Here is a 21,071-nt window from a genome sequence, read left to right on the forward strand (position 1 = left end):
GAATTATATACTGCTGATACTGGTACTTTAAAAAAAGCCAAAGCCCAAAGAGAAACTTTGACAAAGACTATTGCCAGAGACCACATTAAAAGATTACAAAAACTCTGGCAACTTGGAAGCAAAATAGAAAAAAAAAGAAAAGAAATGACTTCAAGACATTTGCAGAGAACTTTATATAAGCAATTCATTTTTATTTGTATGTGTGAGAGACAGTTTTGTATGTTTTTTTTTTTTTTCACTGTGTATGTGTCACTAACTTATAATATGGAGCATCACACTTCCAAAGATGTGCTGCTGAAGTATGAAGGGCACATTTTCTCAAAGTGTACAAAGATGATTTGTGTGGTTAAAGTCATGGTTTCGGATTTGAGAGGATTTTCTTTGTTGACACAGGCACAGACTAATGCCATGTATTTTTGAAACCGTTAGCTTTTCTGGGCACAGCTGAAGCTGAGGCTTGACTGTCCCTGTGTAGGTTTAGATGTATCTTGGTAAATGGCTGGACTGCAAACTGTGACAGTGGACTTAGACAGGCTGGGACAACAGCCAAAACCAACAGAGACCAGAACTCAGACAGGCCAAGAATAGCTCCCTGTGTGTGACTGTTAGTATGTGCCTTTCTTGTTCGTACTTACATATAAAAATAAACTATAATAAATATTGTTATTTATCTCTCCTACATGGATAAAATAGTTACAGTATGTTATGTACAATGAACAAGCTGTATATGTACTGTATTTGGATGAGACTTGAAAATCCACTTAGCATGCACCAAAATTTAAACATAAACTAACTTTTCTTCCAAGCCATGCAGAAAACACTCATTTTCAAGTTCATATAATGAATATTCATGCCACTCAATTCTGTCTCATATAATCATGCAGATGAATAATGGAGACTGAGGAATGGTGTTCAAAAGAGTGATTTACCATCAGAGTATATCCTATGCTTTATTACATCTTATGCCGTGGCATAAGAATGAACACTACACCAAGAATGGTAATAAATGATTATRTATGCAACTAATTAATCTGATGAATATTTATAACCACTTAAACACATTGTAATGGACTGATTAAGCAGTCCAACGCTGTGAGTTTGAATTAGTGCAGTTTTTGAATAATGACAGACTAACTTTCCATCTCAGTGCTAATGTTCTCCTCTTTAAATGGGGAGCCTTTTTCTCACATTTTCCCCAGCCAGCTACCCCCCACCCCCACCCCTCCCTTCGCTAATTCAAAGCAGTGAAGCTACATTAGAATGGAACATGGCAATTATCACCTTTTATCTTGGGTGGGCGCGCTTGCTCGCTCTTACCTTCCCTCTGTTGCTGGGGAATGATGGTTGGTTGCTGGGGGAACGCTTGGCTGATTGGCGCATAGGCGGCGGGGTAGGCTGCTGTTGCAAAGGGAGAACCAGTGTGGAATTTTTCACATCTCCATTTTCATATTTGACACAACAAAACTCAAATCATTATTCCATTGTTCATTTGCGTCCTCTAGACATTGCATAAATAAATTGCATTATGACTGGGAACCAGGGCTCATTTGGCTGGTGGATCACTACACAAAGAGAATGGTGGGGGTGGGGGGGATTGAGTTCAGCTAAGCAGACATAAAAAGAAAGAAAGGGAGATTCACACCATGTTAATGAGAGCTGATGTCAGACACAAAGCAATGGTCTGTGTCATCGCTCATGTGGAAGGCTATGACATATTAAAATCTTTAACTCCTGGTGTACTTTTAGAATCAAAGTTTTTATGTGTGTGTGCATGTGTGTGTGTGTGTGTGTGTGTGTGTGTGTGTGCGTGTGTGCATGCGTGCGTGCGTGCGTGCGTGCGTGCGTGTGTGTGTGTGTGTGTGTATGTGTGTGTGTGTGACTGCAAATTCAAGTCAACCAAAAACTTTTTTGCAATTCCAATGTACAGCAGACTAATCAAGGAGGAAATTGGTTGGTCATCTGGCCATCTCTACCTGTCATAATTCTTACTGATGTGACAAACCAAAATAGGGGAGATGGAAGAAGCAAAGGGACAGATGGAGAAAGTGAGGGAGAGCAGAGGAGGTGGGAGAGACGGATCACCTGCGTAGTGCTGGACGCCAGCATAAGCCTGTTGGAGAGGGTCGGTCACCGTTGGACTCTGTGCTGCAGAGAGATGAAAAGAGAGACAGAGAAAGAAGGGTGACGTCAAAGTAGATGGAAGCAGAAGAGATTTTAAAAAATGGGAGGACAGTGGCCAAGGCAGACATAGACACAGATGTCGAGCTCACGTTCGACAGCATGACAGACATTGGTATAATTGTGGTAATCCATCAGGAGGAAAGATCACACAGGGAGTGGGAGACATTTGGGTTGTCATATCTTTGAGTTCTTCAAAATGCCTGTTCGTCCCAGATGTTTGCATCAAATATTAAAATTGTGCCAAACAAACCACTTTGTAGTTCATTATGATTGCAGCTGTCTTTGTATAATGCAGAGCTAGGGAGTGAGTGTATGTCAGTTCTTCAGGAATCAGTCCCAGACAACATTAAGAAGCTGAGGACAGCCTGAGACACATCAGATTAGCCATAATTGACTGATGGATGAACTGATGGATTCATCATGATACTCAGGCAGGCTTCTCAAAAGTCTGCCAAAGACACAACTGACTCAGCCTGAAGCTCAAAACACTTTTGCTCAAATGAAACAAAAAATGTCATCAAAGTGGTAAATTAAAAGGGCTCTTGTCAACTCTTAAACCTTTTTGAATTATATCATTTAATTTGTCACTACCAACACGCGTCTCTTGGTTTGTGGCAATTAGGTGATGTTTTTATTCAGATCAAGTTCCGCATTCAAACATTCATAGGTTGTCAGTGCAAGCAGCCAGCATTGCCAGTGCCAAAGCAACAGATTGACACTGGGTGTTGCGAAAACATTTCCTGTTCATTTTATGTAAATGTGGAATGTCTCACCTGGGTAAGGATGAATTCCATTGGTGTAGATGGGCTCAGATGTGGGCTGGCCATTGGTTTGAGGTGGGAGGGCACTGAATCCATTGACCCCAATAGGGGTGGCTATGCTGGGCACGGCTGTGGCAGAAATGCCTGGAGGTGTGCTGGTGCCTGCAAATAGATGCTGAGTTTTTATGGAAAGTGCAAGTTACAGGCTCCACATGCTACAAACTCAAACTTATTTGCATCTTTCTGCAGCTGTATAAGAAATTGCACTTCCTTGTGTAAGATTGCTGCAATCATTTATGCATAGATTTGTGAGCGTATCCATGTTATTTTTATCTTTCTCAAGGGAACCGAGTATATTGCATTATGTCATATGACAATGGATTTCATTGTGTTATATAGTATGGTTATATATTGTTTTGCATTGCATTGCGTCCTACTACTCTATAGCATACAGCAAATCTGTAGAAATGTGTAAATTATGACTCCCAAAGTGTGTACACTCTATTTTGACTAGAAATCTATTTAGTCTGGTCTAGTTGAACAGTTTGGAAGAGAGTCCAATATGGTAACATCCATACTGAAAGTAGAGCAAGTGAAAAATCACTGACCTACTTCTATAATTTGTAGTATTGAACTGCACCAGAACACCTAAAACATGTCTTGMTTTTGTTCCAGTCTAAGCCACATCATTGCAGTCATATCTCCATGAATCCATATATACATAGATAATGTTCAGCCTTTATTATCAGAACAATTTTCTGACTTTTTATTTTTATAGGTATTTTTTTCCTATTTGTGATACATGCATGTAACAATGTACCATAATGTGTATTACACTGAATGTGTTTTTTTTTCTTTTCCTCTTCTTAGTATCTTGTGGTATATTCTAAGTCTGTCACCTTGCCAGTGGCCTTTTGTGCTGATGGATTTTATTATTTTTCTTATCCAGGTGAAGGGCATTTAAGTCATGTAGGATTATGTTTGATAGGTATTAGCAAGAATATGTAGGCCTTGTGGATTACAAATGCCAGGTACAGCGTCAAGCCACTTTATATAATACATTTGCGATGGCCTTGCCTTCAGGCAGCCTGCCTACTTAGTGTCAAGCCATCAAAGCTCCTCATGACAAGGGCCAAAAAGATAGTTCAGACTGGGGTCTAGGATTATCTCACACAAATCTTTGCTATTATATTGTATAAGCCAAGGACTTTGCATCCAAAGTTATTGGATTGGCTGTGTTCCCAGAAAACTCACACCGTCAGTCACAGAGAAAGAAAGTGACAGACAGAGGAGGAATGAAAAGAGGTAATGTGTGAGAAACAGATAGAAACTATAAGGTAGCTACCAATGAGCGTACATGTTTGCCTTACATATTTTCTTACGGAGCCTCTCTTAGTACAAAGTTCTGCTTCCTTTTATTCAGCACTGGCAGTGCCTGCTTTTACACAGAACAAATGGAGCCTGCATCTTAAAAAAGAATTATGGGMGCAACAGCAAAAAGTCTTGAATGAATGTATTTTTACAGCTTCTGTGATTTTGCCTAATAATAAATGTTCCCAGCAGCTGCCAGAAAKAGTAAAACACCCCATGCATTTGGTATCAGCTGTAGCTCAAGCTTGTAGCCGTGTGAGTACATACCTGAGGACGGTGTCATAGGAGTCGCCACCAGACCATTGACATTGAAAGCTGCCATTTGCTGCATTTGTGCGGCAGCAATGGCTGCCATRGGGTTCAGGTAGGACCCTTGTGTTGCTGCCATCAGGGCTGCTTGCTGTTGCATCATCTGCTGTAGGATTAAAKAGCAGTAGGGAAAAAGATGGGCGGCAGGAGGGATGAAAAAAAAAGACAGAAAAATAAAATACGGGTGAAATAGCCGCAGGATCCGTGCATGCTTACTCTCACATCTCTTTGCTTAGCCTATGTTTTACTTTTGAACAGTATGGTCTGTATTGCCCTGAAGCTGTGCAGCTACTACAAGACTCATCTCGCATGGTGCTCATTATAGCGATACGAGATAAAGGCAACACAGTGAGATAAGTGAAGTCTGTGTGTACATATATGAGCTGTATATGTATATATGAGAGGAAAAAAGGGAGACTGCAGTGGCAGAGTTTATGTGCAAGTAGGCAATTCTCACCTGTCAGGGTGAGTTGTTAGCTGTTGTGTGAGTGTAAAATCTCACCAACTCCTAACTCAGGCTGTGACTTTCATGTGCGAATACAAAACAGAGGAAGGGTGGGCTGACAGAAAAGGGCATAAAGGGTGAACGGGTGTGTGCTTGGTAATACTGTACATCTATTTTGTGTTTTTAAAAAAAGTCATACACAAATATTATAGAAAAGCAACAGGCCTGGGTTAAAAGTTTAAATTTGGTACCGGTCAGTAAATGTTGAAATAAACAGTATAAAGGAAATTCTATATGAAGTATCACTAATACACAAAAGGCAGCTCCCCTATGAAAGTGGGGGGAAAAGGCTTCTAATGATTAACAATAAATCAATAAGGCACAGATTTGTTATTATTAATGTTAACATATCAACATTATTAAAGAGCTATTTTTGTTAAGCTGTATTGAAAGTCATTTTTTTGGGGAGGTGCTGCATGCCCAATAGCAGACAGAGCAAGTTCAAACCTTAAATCACAACAGGTTTTCTTTTTCTTTAAAGCTCACCGTCTCCTCTCCCGCCGGGCTGAGACTTACAGCGTGAGAGTAGGCGCCATAGGCCCCAAACTGGATGGTCATGGGACTGAAGATGCCGAGCTGGCCTGCCATCTGGTGCATTCTGCGCAGAGTGCGTTCCTTATCGGTGTCTGCAAATTTGACCACCAGGCTGGATGAGGCACCCTACAGGGACACATATAGTTTACAAGGTTAGGGAAATCTGGAACTTGCATGCATATGTAAAACACATGTTCAGTTCAGTTCTGTTTTAAAATATGACTAGATTTACAAGTTGGTCTTTAGACTAGAAATTTTAAAGAAACAGATTCATTTTTTCTGTTTTTGTTTTGAGTAACAGAAAAGTGAAGAAGTGTCTGCAGAATGAAAGCACAACAGCTTCTGCAACGAATGCACATTATCCAAATTATACCCACTGCTTCAGTTATTTAACTCCATCCGTCCGTCCGTTTTATTCTGCTTATCCGGGGTTGGGTTGTGGGCCAACAACCTAAGCAGAGAGACCCAGACTTCCCTCTCCCCAGCCAAATGGCCCATCTCATTCGGGGGAATCCTATGGCATTCCCTGGCCAGCCGAGAAACATAGTTCCTCCAGCGTGTCCTGGGTCTTCCTCTGGGCCTCCTCCCATTGGGACATGCTCGGAACACCTCACCCGGGAGGCGTCCAGGAGGCATCCTGACCAGATGCCTGAGCCACCTTAACTGGCTCCTCTCGACGTGGAGGAKCAGCAGCTCTACTCYGAGTCCCTCCTGGATGACTGAGCTTCTCACACTATCTCTAAGGGAGAGCCCAGACACCCTGCGGAGGAAATTCATTTTGGCCGCTTGTGTCCACGATCTCGTTCTTTCGGTCACTACCCAAAGCTCGTGACCAAAGATGAGGGTTGAACAGACCGACCAGTAAACCAAGAGCTTTGCCTTCTGGTTCAGCTCCCGCTTCATCACGACAGACCGGCACAGCGCCCGCATAACTGCAGATGCAGCACCAATCTGCCTGTCGATCTCCCGCTCCATTCTTCCCTCATTTGTGAACAAAACCCCCAGATACTTAAACTCCTCCACTTGGGGCAGGACCTCCTCCCCGACCCATAGAAGGCACCCTACCAGTTTCCAGCTCAAGACCATGTTCTCGGATTTGGAGGCACTGATCCTCATCCTGGTCGCTTCACACTCTGCTGTGAACTGCTCCAGTGAGAGCTGGAGATCACGATCTGATGAAGCCAATAGGACCACATCATCCACAAAAAGCAGAGATGTGATCCTAAGGTCACCAAAAAGGATCCCTTCAACACCTTGGCTGTGCCTAGAAATTCTGACCATAAAAGTTATGAACAGAATCTGTGACAAAGGGCAACCTTGGCGGAGTCCATCTCTCACCGGAAACAAGTCTGACTTACTACCGGCAATGCGGACCAAGCTCTGGCACCGGTCATACAGGGACCTAACAGACTGTATTAATGGGCCTGGTACCCCAGACTCCCGGTTATTTAAGTTGTTATTACAGTTATTTGACTAAATGGTAAAATTTCTTGCCCTAGATAATTTGTATAAAACTAGCAACACTACAAACTATTTCAAATATTTTCTAAATGAAGCTGTTTACTGGGTCTACAACCTGGCTCAAMTGGATGCCGTTCTTTTTTTGTTATTTCTTTCTCAGTTCAAATGATCTTTTGCTTTTGGTGGTCTTGCTATCCAGGCTGGTCCTCAGAGGTGACTGAGCCTTTTCAGTTGTGGCTACTAAACTGTGGAACCAGGTGCCCCTTCATATCAGACAGGCTTCAACTCTTTGTGTTTTTAAATGTAATCTTAACACATTTGTTTTCAAATGCCTTTAATCCAGCATGAGAGCTGACTTTCCCACTCTTCCACTACAGTTTTGTTTTATAGTTTACCATATTTTTTTATTGTTCTTGACCTCGCATTCTGTTTTGTCTTTGTATTAGTTGTAAATGTAAACAAAGATGACTTGACTTGACTTGACTTACTTGACTTGAAAATTGCACAAGTCATGTCTACCAAACAGGCTCAACAGTACGAACWAATGTCCATTTTTTTAACCAGCTGCATTTTATGTTTGCTTATGCTATTTAAATATATTTTCTCCACCTAGTACAATTTCAGTACAGTAAACACTTCTAATCTGACCATATTCTAAATATAGAACAAATAAAAACAAATGTATGCATTGCAACTTCATGTTTTATTGTGTGGTTAAAAATAGCTTCCTCACAACTTTGCAATTTGCACATATCTCGTGGGAAATGACCTACAACCTACAACAAAATAATGGTTGCATAATTACATAATCTGTTTATAGCACAACAACTTGTGTGTTTTGGTAGATGACAGTCCCCATCACTCCAGCCCTGAACGAGGCTAGGCAGGAATGAAAAATGAATCAATAAATAAATGAGTGTAAACTTTCTGCGTCACTTCAAACGAGAAGCAGTGATGATCGGTTGTTTCATTTCAGCCATTAGATGACCTGTATACTTTAGAGCTCAGCTTTGGGACCTTATATTTCTAAACTGAAGCAGGCAATAGAATTAAGTATGCACCTCTCATGGCTGCAGTCATTTAGCTGTCAGCAGTAAATGGACAAGAATTGTGAGCGTTCTTTGTTTTTGTGAACTTTCCAGCTCCACTGTATACATTGGGAGTGAACTGTGATCCTAACCAGATCCCACAGGAGTGCCAGTCCCCCCAATGGTAAAGCTCCACTGAATATAACACTGGGTAATTAGGTCTGACAAAAGCCTTCGGCATGTGGAGGGCAAAGTATTGACTAATGGCTCCTCCTTATGGCAGATATACTGTAGTTCCGTATTGATGTCCGTGCTCCGAGTTTGCATCCAATTAAATCATTTGAAAGACAGAGACCAGAATCAGTTCCTCATGTGACATCCAGACAAAGAGACAGAGAGAGGGAGATTGTCTGTGTGAGTGAAAGACAGAAGCAGAAAGAACAAGCGAGGATGAGGAGGCTGCCAGGCACAGAAAGCAGACACAGACACTGTCAAGAGGACAAGGCTTCTATTTAATTAAAGGCAGTGCATGCTGGGAAAAAGCATGGAGTACCACTAGGACAGAAGGACAGAAACAACCAGGGGGCAGTCAGGATATGATTAGTAAGATCATAAAGGCGAAAGACACAGAGAGAAAGACTCCATAATCACAACTTGGATTCACAAAATGCTTCATCCTGACAGGGTCAGTGCAAATTCTGGCTTTGATTGAAATTTCCATATTTTCTTGATGTGTAGAAATTAAAAATGTCAGAGAACTGCAGGGGACTCATGGACAGAAAGAAGCTGACTGAAGTGATTGATGATGCATACACCTATTTTCTTGTGCAGCATATTCTTAAAAAAAGTTGTAAGGAAGTTGAAACTGCTGTTTATTCAGTGAAGCTATTGAAAATAAAATTCACCAAAAAATAACAATTTGTCTTTGTTTTCTTTCCTCCATTGAGAATACTAAAACTAAACTTATAGCTGCTATGATAACCATGTTTAACAAATCAATTATTATTTTCATGAAATTTTCTAAAGTGTCACTTTTCCTGCTTTCTGAATCTGATATTGCATGTGTGAAATTGACAATTCCGCACAAGACAAACGTATTGGTAAGAGTGTTTTTTTTTTTCCAGTAACCCATGATTGTGTGTTTCAAAAACAGCCTATTAACAAAAATGAGGAAATGTTTTGGCTTTAGGTAACTACGAACAAACATATGTAGAGATAGAAAGCAGCAGCATAGACCCCAGGGTTGGTGTGTCTCAGATGGGAACCTATCAGAGCCAGCCAGAACCCCACCTCAGGCCAGAGGAGACCCATCTGCTGCTTCTYCTTTAGTGCCATTTTAATTAGTTAAATCAATACTTGGATATGGCAGTGTTAACAGCACCATTTTTCCCATTTTAATTTCATTTCCTTACACCTCCTGACCTTTTTTTYCCCCCTATATTTTCCAAACTTTTTGCTGCAGCTGAAGGGACTGGACTGTTGGATTTAATTAGGTTGGCACTGAGCAAACATGTTCTTCCAGAGTTGTTGCTAAACGCTGCCCACAGCACAAAGGCCTGGCATTTAAAATCCCTCTTTTTTTCTGATTTGTGTTTTTGTGTAGCTTCAAATTATTTTATTGTCTCATGAAGAATTCATTATGAGTATTGTTACTGCAAAAGCATAACTGTTGTGATTGCATCATGACTCAAGTTGATTTGAAGACAAGAAAATACTTGCACCCAAATGTCTGCAATGGATGGTTTTGGGGAAAAAAAGTTAAACTAGTGTCAGCTCTGCAGGTATTGTCAGTTCTGTCACTCATGGTACATCACTTTGAATAGCAGTTGTCTATTGTTGTGAAGATCCCTTCAGACCAGACTGAAGGTCTAATGAGGCCAAAAAGATTTATCTAACAGATCAAAAGTCTAAATCCACATTTAAAAATATGAGTATGTGGCCGAGTAATGAAGAAATAGGTGGAGGCAAACAATGAGTTCTGGATGCAAAGCAGTTACTCCTCCCTGGCTGCAGAAAATCACAAGCTGACAAACAAACAAAATAATAACCTTGCCCAGCATGACTCCTATACCTGGAGAGAAAATGAATTCTCCAAATTTGATAAGGGCCAACAGGGAGCCATCACTTTTGACAGGTTCAAATAAGGAATTTGTCACAGGTTCAAAAACTAATCTAATTTTTCAAACAACACACTTGACTTGTGAAAATCTCCCTTATTGGATTTTGTAAAGGGCTCAAAATGTGCAGATGGAAAAACGCACAATGGTAATTGAGGGATTAGAACTCAACTCCAGCAATGAAATGGCATAATGCTTTTATCTCTGCCTTATTGCAACAAAAAGACACTCTTGTGGAGTATCCGCCAAAAGGTAAACAGACCCAAATGTTCTGTCCTTCACATGACTCACAAGAATACATGGTCGATAAATGGAAAGCTATAATTCATGAGAGAGAGAGAGAAAAGAAGTGAATTAAATCCTACAAAACATAAGCTTCACTCATTTATCATATAACAACTCCATTTCAACAGTTGTCTCTGCTTATTTTACTGATCTCAGAAAATGTAGTTATAAACTGAGGATGCATAAAAAGAATGAATAAATAAATTTAAAAAAATAAAACACCAGAAAATGTTTATTTAGTAATTGCATGAACCCCCTATGGACCTCATATTGAACTCTCTGTGCCCTGCTGTATTGCAACAAGTCTCATGGGATCCGTATCTTGTTACTAGAGGAGGATTCTGACTTGTTCTGGCTTCACTTCCTTTGTCTATAACCACAACYGTGCAGTAACTAGAATGGAACTAAAAATATGCATAAGAACACTCTTAAGAGCATTTTCACTGAGYAAATATTCAATTTAAATTGCATGTTTACATGGTATGGAAAAAATGGCTTGAAGATGCTTTCTTAGCTGTTTGATAAAAGGTTTTGAATTTTCAGTTTTCTCTGACTTGTTCTTTTCTCTCATTAACGCACAACTGTAACATCACACTATTTTCTGCCGCCAACACTAGGAGAACTTCCTGTGCCCTGCCAGCCACACCGTGACACTAAAGATGACAACGTCTGCAATTTGCTGGGTGTTGTGTGACTGGCCCTGGCTTTGCCATTTGAAGTTTGCCACCTGTGTCTCTGCAGCCTTACAGTAATTTAACAGCTGAACTGGTCAAAGTCCCTGCTCTGAGCTCAATCACCTTTTAAGTTAATATTGGAAGCACAGGCAATAAACTTCAATTGAAGCTATGACCCTGTCAGCACACGCCCTGTGGTGACAACCCTTTGCCCTTAAGCTTCATTAAAGTGGTTCATTGTGAGCTTGTGTACTTTGGTGACGGGCATAATTTTTAGTATATATGTGTGAATGTGTGTGAGCTAGGTAACAATGTTGTTTAGAAAGCACTGYGATGGAACGAGTGGCAGAGTGAGAGACAACTCTCTGTTCAAGGTTCATTCAGACCTCACAGCTGGCAGCAGGCAGTACGCGGAGCAGCCCACTCTCTGAAGCCTGCCTCCTGTTAGTCTGCCGCTGACGACATGTGGCAGCGATATTATCCAAATTAACTGCATCCCCCATTGAGACCAAAGCTTTTGCTGGGTACTAATGGCCACCTTGCCTATTAAGCTGATAGAAAGTTGAATTTGAGGAGATGAAAATAACAGGTGCAAGGATAGACGGAGAGAGCTATGGATCATGTGCTTGTAGGTTACTAATGAACTTTTGGCTGCCTTTTCGATCTGCCTTGGGTGTCTCTGAGGCTCCATATGTTGTCTTGAACAGTTCATCAGCAGAAGACCTCAGGTGGCTCAGTTACACAACTTTAAAAAACTGTGCCTGAGCTACAAGACAAGGCGATCTACACAAAGTGATATACTGGTGAAGGTCATCAATCACCCCAGGTCATGGTAATCCTATTAACTTCAACCAAAGGCACGAGTTCTTTTTGAATTTCAAAGATGTTTCATTTCTCATCTGAGGAATTTCCTTAACTGAAAACTGAAAAATGCATAGTTTTTGTCATGATCTGTGTTTTTGCCTTCATTTTCTAGTGTTTTTCTGTTCCCCTGTGTTTTCTCTTCCCTGCTGTCTTGAGCTCCAGCCCTGCCCACACTCACCTGTTTCCTCTTGTGTCTCCTCAGGTGTTTCCCATTGTCTCYCATTAGTTCTCCTTTATATTCTGTGTCCCGTCTTCAGTCATTGTCGGATCATTGTTTTGTCGATGTTCAGTCTTCCTCGTGCCTTCCTTGTATTTTTATAAGGACTGAGAGGTCTTTGAGCTGCTTTGTCAGCATTTTTGAGTTATCATTAAAACCTTTTGCTACTTTTGAACTTCGCCTGTGCCCTTACTAAAACCTGTCAGTTTTAGTAAGCTGTTGGTGTTTATTTATTTATTTATTTATTTGTTTATTTATTTATTTATTTATTTATTTTTGAGTCAAATTTACATGCAAGCCATTCTCCTCCCCCTCCTTGGGCAGTATAATTTTCGTTGGTTTTCTCCATCTTGCACTGTGCTTCTTACACGTGGATCAGACCAACAAAATCCCTAATTACCCTCGGAATGGAGGGGAGGGAGAGAAATCTCAGAAAAAATAGTTAACCATCTTCAAAATTTAAAAAAAAAGTCCCGTTACTTTTGGTTACACATTATTTAGACACCAAAATGCAGCATCATATTATTCATTAAGATTTGCTTAAAATAAAACAAACGCAAGTCTTTGAGTCAACAAGGTCATGTAAAGGGTTGCTAACCTTTTGTATAAACTTCAATTTTAGCACAATTGTGTATGATTTATGTGCAACATTATTTTGCTTTATTGGTCCATTGATTTGCCTGCCAAAGTAAATGTTGTGCCTGCTGCACACACAGTTTGCTCACACAAAGTGAACCAGCTCTACCACTTAAATGTCTCTCTTATTACTTCAACGTAATGCAAAGTGAGGCAGCTTCAAAAAGATGTGTAAATTACAGTACATCTGGATTCCAGGACACCGTCTCACTGCCAGGAAGCATCCGTAAATATTTATTGCGGAACATCAGTGAAAAGTGTGAAAGTGCAGATGCCTGCCAGAAAAAAAAAATAAATAAAAAGAGTGCGCTCCTGTGTGTGTGTGCAGCGCTATAGTACACAACTTGCAGCGTGAAATGCTTAGTAAACTACTTTTTGTTTTTTTGTTTTTTTCTTATTTTACTTGAGGGTTTTTGGTGACCTTRTTTAGAGGAAACAATAGCATAACCGCATCATTAAGAGTCAAATCTAYAGCTAAATAAAGACACTATGGTGTTTTATGCATCTCACAACTAATGTTTATGAAACTACATTWACACACAGTCGTTCCTATTTTCATTTTTGCTGTGTACACCTGCAGTCACTACCTATTCTATGTTTCAAAAGTGCATGACTTGGTTCCAGAARATTCCACATTAATTTAGAAGCAATATAACCTGTGTTGACATTAAACTATTAGTCTTCAATTTATCAGAATAAATACCCTGGTACGCCACAGATAATACTCAGACATTGATTAATACATGTCAGGAAACTAAAAAATCATTTGAATGCTGACAAATTGCAAGTCACCCATAATATTATAAAGAACCCAATGCAGAAATGTCAAGAAGCAGTTGAGRAAGCAAAAGCAGCTTATTAATACAACCTCATTTTGAAGATCCATGTTAACTCTAGGGTGCTTTTCAATATTATTGACTTACTTGTTAACCATCCCTCCAGTCTCTCAGTAATGAAGCCTCCCCTGATAAGTATTTTTAAGTGTTTTAAATGTTTAATATTTCTTAACAAAAAGTAGTCCCATGACAGGGGCCATGCTGTCACTGGTAATAATTTGCCTTTGATGAGATGTTTCCAGGACACGTCTCTCATGTAGCTGAAAAAAGCTTTGGTTTTTGTGAAGCCTTTTACCTGGTCTCTTCTAGTTACAAACTACTCAGCCGTTCTTAATCCTCATTTTATTGTTGAGAATTACGGAAAAAAAGTTCTTAGAATATGCAGCTGAGACTTCTTTGGAAATATATTTAGCTGTTTCTGTGATGGTTAGACAGCCTGTGTGGGTTGTTAATSTCTAAACAGCTTATAGCCTGTCAGGTTAATTACCTGCCACAATAGCTTGACAAGTATTTTATTTATTTATTTTTTTCATCTTGAGTGTGTTATCATGGCAAAACGTATTTCAAGAGACACCTTTAGCAGTAACYAGAAATCAAGGCTTGAGAATGTGTGCTGGCGGATGTTGTCAAGATGAAAGATCACAGCCCCACAAGCTAAAGAACGTTACATTGATTAGTTACGATTGTTGGAGTTTCGAACATCAATGTGGTCTGACCTATGAATGCAAAATTAAAGATGCAAGAAGTTATAAAGCTGAGGAAACTAATCATTTTTGTTCTTTATTTCCTTCACAAACATTACAGCTGCATGGCTGACGGCTGCAGTGCAAGTGATGTGGAACAAGTAGATGTAGTTCTTTTATTTAAAAAAAAAACTCCTTGACCATTTCCTTTTGTGTTACTGTGAAGCTCCAACTACGGTATGTATAGTTTTCAATGGCAAATAAAATGTGCATATTTTGCATGTGCAAAACACACAGCTCTACTGCTAGTCCAATAAACTGCATGTTTTTTTTAAATGTGGCGCCATTTAAAAGGGAAATTACAGGCTTTCTAATTGTAAAAGATATGTTGCCAAGAAGCATTGGGCCTCATGCAAGAACATGTTCGTATTCTTATCCTAAATTTCTCTTTCTTTTGTTTGTAGGAAGGGTTCCTACGAACATGTCACATCAGATTCAACAAACTCTTCTACCTTCAGGAAAAGTGTGTAAAATGAGGAGCGTAAACTGATGAATGTGTATCCAGGTGCTCGTGCACGGGGACAGGTGATTTGCATAATTACCACCCCAAAAAACACCATATAAGGCTRTGTTTCCTGCCACACATACCAGGAAGTGTCCATTCATAAATGACATCACAAAGTAAAAAAGAAGACCTGGTTCGGAGATTGAATGTCTGCTCTCGGAGAGCCACAAAAAAAGTATTTTTTAACAGCGTCAGCTGTGGAATTAAAGGATCTGCTTTAAAGGTGAGGAATGAAATGAGTGCTGTTAATGTCGTATCACCCGTGGGTCGTAGTCACAGAAATAAAAATCTAAATCATATTTATGTCTCTCTGTAGTCCTGCTCCGGTTTTTCTTTGGTCAAATATTTATAATTCAAGTGTAAACAACTGTGTTATATGTTCCACTTATTCAGAGGGGCAGTCGAGCACCGCAGCACCCCCACACCACCCCACACCCTGGCGCAAATGTTGGATGCATTTCTGGAGAAAAAGCATTTTAAAGTGTCTCAAAACTTCAGTTAACTTCATATTATTATTGTAGTGCTAAACAACAAAATTAAAAACCAATTTATTTTAATTTAACCAAATTTTGTCATTAATCTAAATTATTACATTTAAAAATCTAATTCCAATCCAAACAGAATAGCCTCTTGTCAACATAATTATAGGGTGTGATTTATTTTCAACTCAAAATATCTTGAAACTAATGAAATATAAAGTTATTAGTGAAGAAAATCAGTCTGGATAACAGCAGACTGACTGCTCGTAAAATATACGACAGGTCTGGACCACACATGAATTTTGTTCGTATCGGAAGAAAATCTTAGAATACGAAAACATTGGTGAATGCCACAAATTCTCCTAAATCACTCGTACGCACAACTTAAGAACAAATCTGTGCGTACGAACGNGCGTACGAACGGTTCTTGCATGAGGCCCAAAGTTACAACAAAAAAAATATACCTAACACATTTCTCTTTTTTTTTTTACTTTTTGTGCTAACTTTATAAATGTATACATTTTTTTCTCTCTCATTTTAGGGACTGACTACACTACTTAATGTTCAGTATGAATACTTATTACATCAATTATAATTTTTAACCTTTTTTTGCTATGTAAAATTTTTACATTATAACACAAATGGAAAATATCAAATTTGTGACATTAGATGGTAAGAATATTAACATATGTTAACATATCAAAATTCATAAAAAGAACCCTTTTAGCTTGGATATGCTCACTAAACAGTGTCATTCATTTTATTTTATTTTTCCAAAACCATTTTAGAGTTACCTCCTTGTTAACAAAATAACAGTATGATAATAACATCCAGCCTCAGTTGCGGACTGCATCAATCCTAAAGTTACTTGGTCGATTCTTTATTTCCAGCTCATTGCTTCGTTCCAAAAATAAAATGCTTCACCAGAGCATCCCGGACAGAGGCAGGTTCAGATATAAACACCAAACTAAACAAGCACGTCAGATAATTATTTAATCGGCTCGGATTGAACAACAACTTCAGATTCAACATGATAAAAGTAGCATCCATGCTAACTCTGTAAACAAGCAGCCGACTGAATGAGACATCGGCTTTTTCTGTGCATGCGGGTCTTATTAAAGTCGTGGAGCGTTCACATTGGAGTCTAATGCAGGTCACATTTAAAATGTAATGAGAACTTTCATGCCAAAAAGCAGATGTTTTTTCCAAAAATCAGAATTGCGCATTAAGACCTACAGCGTAGTATAGCCAATGATGTCTCATTGAACTTATTTTATTCCAACATTGGAAAGCCAGTTATTGTTTAATCTTCATTCTAATCTTTACGTGTTTTTTTTCTGTTAAAAACATGTTTCAGCAAAGTCTTGACAATGTTGATTAGTTGCTTTGAAGCATTGCAAACTTGTTGGTGGATAAGAAGATTAGAAAGTTAGATTTTAAAGTTTACACTTCTGGTTTCTTTTAAGTTAAAACAGGTATTTTTTTTTTTTTTTTTCAGAAAGAGCAGAAAAGAAATGTGCCTCTCTCTCATTAGTCAGTTCATCTAAACATGGTTCCATTGCAGGACCAAGTCATAAAACTGTCTTTCTGTCATCATAAAACACTTGTAGCTTTGCTCCTCTCTCAATCTTCCAGTCTTGCTCTGAGTCTTGTCTAAAGTCTCAACAGAAAGTCTTGAGTTTGGTTCTGACAATGAGCTCTCCCAAAATGCTCTAAGGAAAGAAGAAATGCTCTCAGTACTATGAACGGAACAGAATCATATTGAACAGAAAGAGGCTCTCCTGACCGACACCTCAGATGCAGGCTGCATCTGCAGATTCTTCAAACTTCATGGGATTTACCTTTCTAAAGTGACTGAACTTTTTTTTATTTAACAACTATTTTAAACCTTTTCATTTTTACTTCATTTGAGAAATACTCCAGAAACGTGTTCCTTTTGAAAGTCTTTTTCCTGCTAAGATGGTGCAACCAGACAGCTGAAACTGTCTCCAACTTGATTGGTAAGAACAGGCAGCATGTTCTCCTCCATCTGCAAAAACAACGTCCAACAAACTGAATGATTTGAACTTCTGGAAAACTGATGCCAGTCAGACCTATACATGAGCCCCGAGGTACCAAGATCTGACCACTGTTCCTGCAAGCAGCGAGGCCCTCAAGGTCTTCTATGTGTCCAGCCTGTGAACGTGTAATGTCCACTCTTCAGCTCCTCCTGCCTTGGTCAGTGACCACACACTTTAGTAGGAAGAACCTCCTGACGGTCGGATCTCCAGATCCTTGCAGAATCGTCATTATGGTTTGGTGTCCAAATTATTTAACATTTGTTCTGGGTTATTAATAGATAAAACTGTTATCCAAAAGCGTTTTTATTTTTGCTTTATCACTTTGAGTAAACCTTTAATCCTGATTTACTTTGAGTTAGTCAGTTTAAGTTGTCCTGATGCATCTCAGTAATCCAGGTAGAAAAAAAAAATCAAAAAGAAAAAAAAATAAGTAGGTCCTCTGGATGGGTTCTTCTTTAGTGAAATGTTTCGTTTCTCGTCCAAGAGACTTCTTCAGACTGATGGTCTCTTGGAGGAGAGACAAAACGTTTCACTAAAGAAGAACCCATCCAGAGGACCTACTTTTTTTTTTCTTTTTGATAGTCAGTTTAAGGTTTCACTCCTCTTCATCCACAGTAATATAAAACATAAACCCATATTTTAGACCTCACAATATTTCAACACTTACTCATATACCCACAAACCACTGGAACCATCATATTAATAATTGATTCCTTGGTTTGTAAATAGTTAGTATTTTTTTGTAATAAAACCACATAAACTACAAGTACTGTGTCTTAATTTCTATGTTTATGTTTCAGAGGGTCAAACTGTCTTATAAACCTATATACCAATGCATAATCTGAGCTAAGGCTAAATAAACTAGAGTTATTGGTAATCTAAACAGAATGCAGAGTACTAAATATTAATATTCTTATGTGTTGAAGGTGTTCTCATACACCAGGGAAAAAAAGTAAAAAAACAGCTCCTTATTTGTTTGTTTCTAGAGCATAAAGCAATAGTAGGCATGCACAAAATAGATGCAATAATCCTGTCAGTACCACAATGATGTAAATAATCTCAGCTGGAAAATATAATGTTAGGATAGCAGGGGAAGGATGCAGATATTGTGTGAAGGCATAAATAAAGAGTTTCCAGCTGTGCAGTTTAAGGTAGCTGATGTCGACAGAGGGAACTGTTTGTTTACAACCTCACAGTGTGAGAAGTTGTGTGATTCTCAGTTTGTGATGTTGTTTGAGCTACTGTGGTGATAGTAAATAGATGTATGTATTGCATGTTTGTTACACTTTTGTGAGCTTTTAGCCCTGATATATGAAATGTCATAAACATGGGAAGACAAGGACTCTACGTTTCAACAACATAAATTCAACCTGCTGTAAAAATATGCATGTAGAAGGGAACTCAAAGTGAGGTTTGGATCATTGCATGCCTTTTTGCAGTGCAAAACAGAGCAGGATATCACAAAAGGACAACCAGATTTAGTCTCCAATTGAGTCTATCTTGCAAACCAGAGACAAGCAAACTAACAAACATCACAGCTTGGAAAACTTTCTAACCCTGGCCATATAGTGTGATAAATTACCGTCTAGTGTTACTTACAGGCATAGTTTGTCCACCGTGCAAGCTGTTGATGGCGGCTTGTGCTTCTGCGTGGCTAGAGAACTTCACAAAGGCACACCCTGTACACAAAGACAAGARAAGCAAATCAGCAAATACATTTAGGAAAACGTTAATCTTTACATTTGATTGTACAGAATTGTGTCTGACTTGACTATTGGATAAAAAAAACTTAAATCAGGCTGAATATTATAAAGGGAATTTGAGCACCCTCTTCATGCCTCTTTCTAAATTAAATCTTTTTTTTTTACAATAAGATCTCAACTTTTTTGTGAAAATGATGCTGTTTATGTATTTGCACTCACAATGTGCAAGCAAAGCATGGTACTTTAATCTACTCTTCTAACCAATTTAGTGCTTGCATATAATTCTGAGTTATAGGGAACATGAGCAGAGTAATAATTTCTTATGTGGCAGTCAGATTCAGTTAAATTTGTTATGTTACTGCAAAAAAAATAAAATCTAAAGTCAGTATAGTATTGGCCACAAGGCAAGCGAGTGGGCTTCGGTTGAAATACTCTGGAGCAACTGTAAAGATGGCATTAAAAATTATTCACGTTTATAATGACGTGCAGTAAAAGACTGGATGCACACATATTGTGAGCACATGAATAAACAGTGTGTAAGTAAGGGCAGGCTCTAAACTAATATAGGACCATCGTAAAGTGAAATCTGGTGACTTGAATTGCAGTAAAACATGAAATCTGGTCATTTCCCACAAGCCATTAAATGAAACATGAGCTATTTCTCTGAACTTTATGGTTGTCACAGACTGCACACTGTATTCTGTTATGTCCTATTCTTATACTTGCCTTCAGGTAGCTCATGTGTTAAGAGATATCTCATTAACAAACTTGTAGATTAATTCTGCCACCTCCTCATTAATTGAATAGCACAAGTGATTTAGAATCAGATAAGCCTCTAGTGGATTTAGTCACCATTTTCTCATGAAACGCTCGTACCTTTTTGAAAATATTACCCATTTGCAAGAATTTAGTTGAGGCAACAAAAACATGTGTAGTCTTAAAACTCAGGAGATACTGTTTCACTGGCAGCAATCTGTCCTTCATCAGGAGCCATCTTTTTACGTTAAACAGTTACATTTCATGACAAAATTTAAATGACTGACTTGAAGGACTTTTATTCAAAGMTTTGTGTTTACATTCAAGTCAAACAATAAATGGTGGTTAGTTGTAAATGGCTGCATGTCAAATCCAAGTGAGTGGAAAAGGCCATGTGTTTTCTGCACCGTTAAATGCCCTCAGAGCTGTGGAGATCCACAGAGGCAAACAGACGAGTCAAAGGAGCCTTTGATTCTGTCACAGCGCTCCAGCACCCTTTTACTTCACTTGAACGCCCCTCCAGGGAAGAGGCAGGAAAGGTCTTTGTTTGTCCAAGTGAAATGCATCAGCCCACTGTGTACTGGTCTGACTGCATCTGGGTGTTTTCAAACAAACACGTTTAACCTTTGCAACACAGACTATAGGACAATTGGAATTAGCATTTAAATATATATATGTAAGGCAATTTGAAATTTTTACATTATTTGTTGTAACAATTCTTCTTGGCAATAAATCTTAAAGCAGGCACCTGATTGGCAGCACCTGGGGGTACCAGAAGTGCAAAACAAGTAGCAATAACAACAGCAAAATAGTCTGTTTGTCAATGGCAGAGAAAATATGATTTTTTTTTTCATGTACACAACCCACATTCTCAGCTCTACTGCGCATCCCATAAATGCATGTTGCTTACAAATGTGGCACCATTTAAAAGTTAACTTAACAGGCTTTTGAATGGTTTAAGATGTATTACCAAGTAGCATTGTTACAACAAGGTAAATAATCCACCAAACACAAATTTTCTTACATTTTGTGATAAGTTTATATAT

At 38.9% G+C, this 21,071-nt stretch overlaps 1 protein-coding gene across 8 annotated transcripts in view; it reads right to left on the bottom strand.

Moving 5' to 3' along the window:
- The window catches only part of celf6 (CUGBP Elav-like family member 6), a gene marked incomplete at its 5' end in the record, with an annotated part of 43,974 nt that overhangs the window by 19,854 nt on the left and 3,049 nt on the right, over positions 1 to 21,071 (bottom strand). For 3 of the 8 annotated variants that reach the window (XR_001312404.1, XM_014031845.1, XM_014031846.1), the window contains 6 exon segments: positions 1,318 to 1,398; positions 2,083 to 2,145; positions 2,955 to 3,104; positions 4,581 to 4,728; positions 5,614 to 5,787; positions 19,166 to 19,245. Coding sequence is in view for 7 of the 8 variants with exons in the window: in XM_014031845.1 (XP_013887299.1) it covers positions 1,318 to 1,398; positions 2,083 to 2,145; positions 2,955 to 3,104; positions 4,581 to 4,728; positions 5,614 to 5,787; positions 19,166 to 19,245 (696 nt within the window). 8 annotated transcript variants of the gene reach the window in all.

The sequence above is a fragment of the Austrofundulus limnaeus genome, unplaced genomic scaffold, assembly GCF_001266775.1.
Source record: "Austrofundulus limnaeus strain Quisiro unplaced genomic scaffold, Austrofundulus_limnaeus-1.0 Scaffold1334, whole genome shotgun sequence".
Classification (NCBI taxonomy): Eukaryota; Metazoa; Chordata; class Actinopteri; order Cyprinodontiformes; family Rivulidae; genus Austrofundulus; species Austrofundulus limnaeus.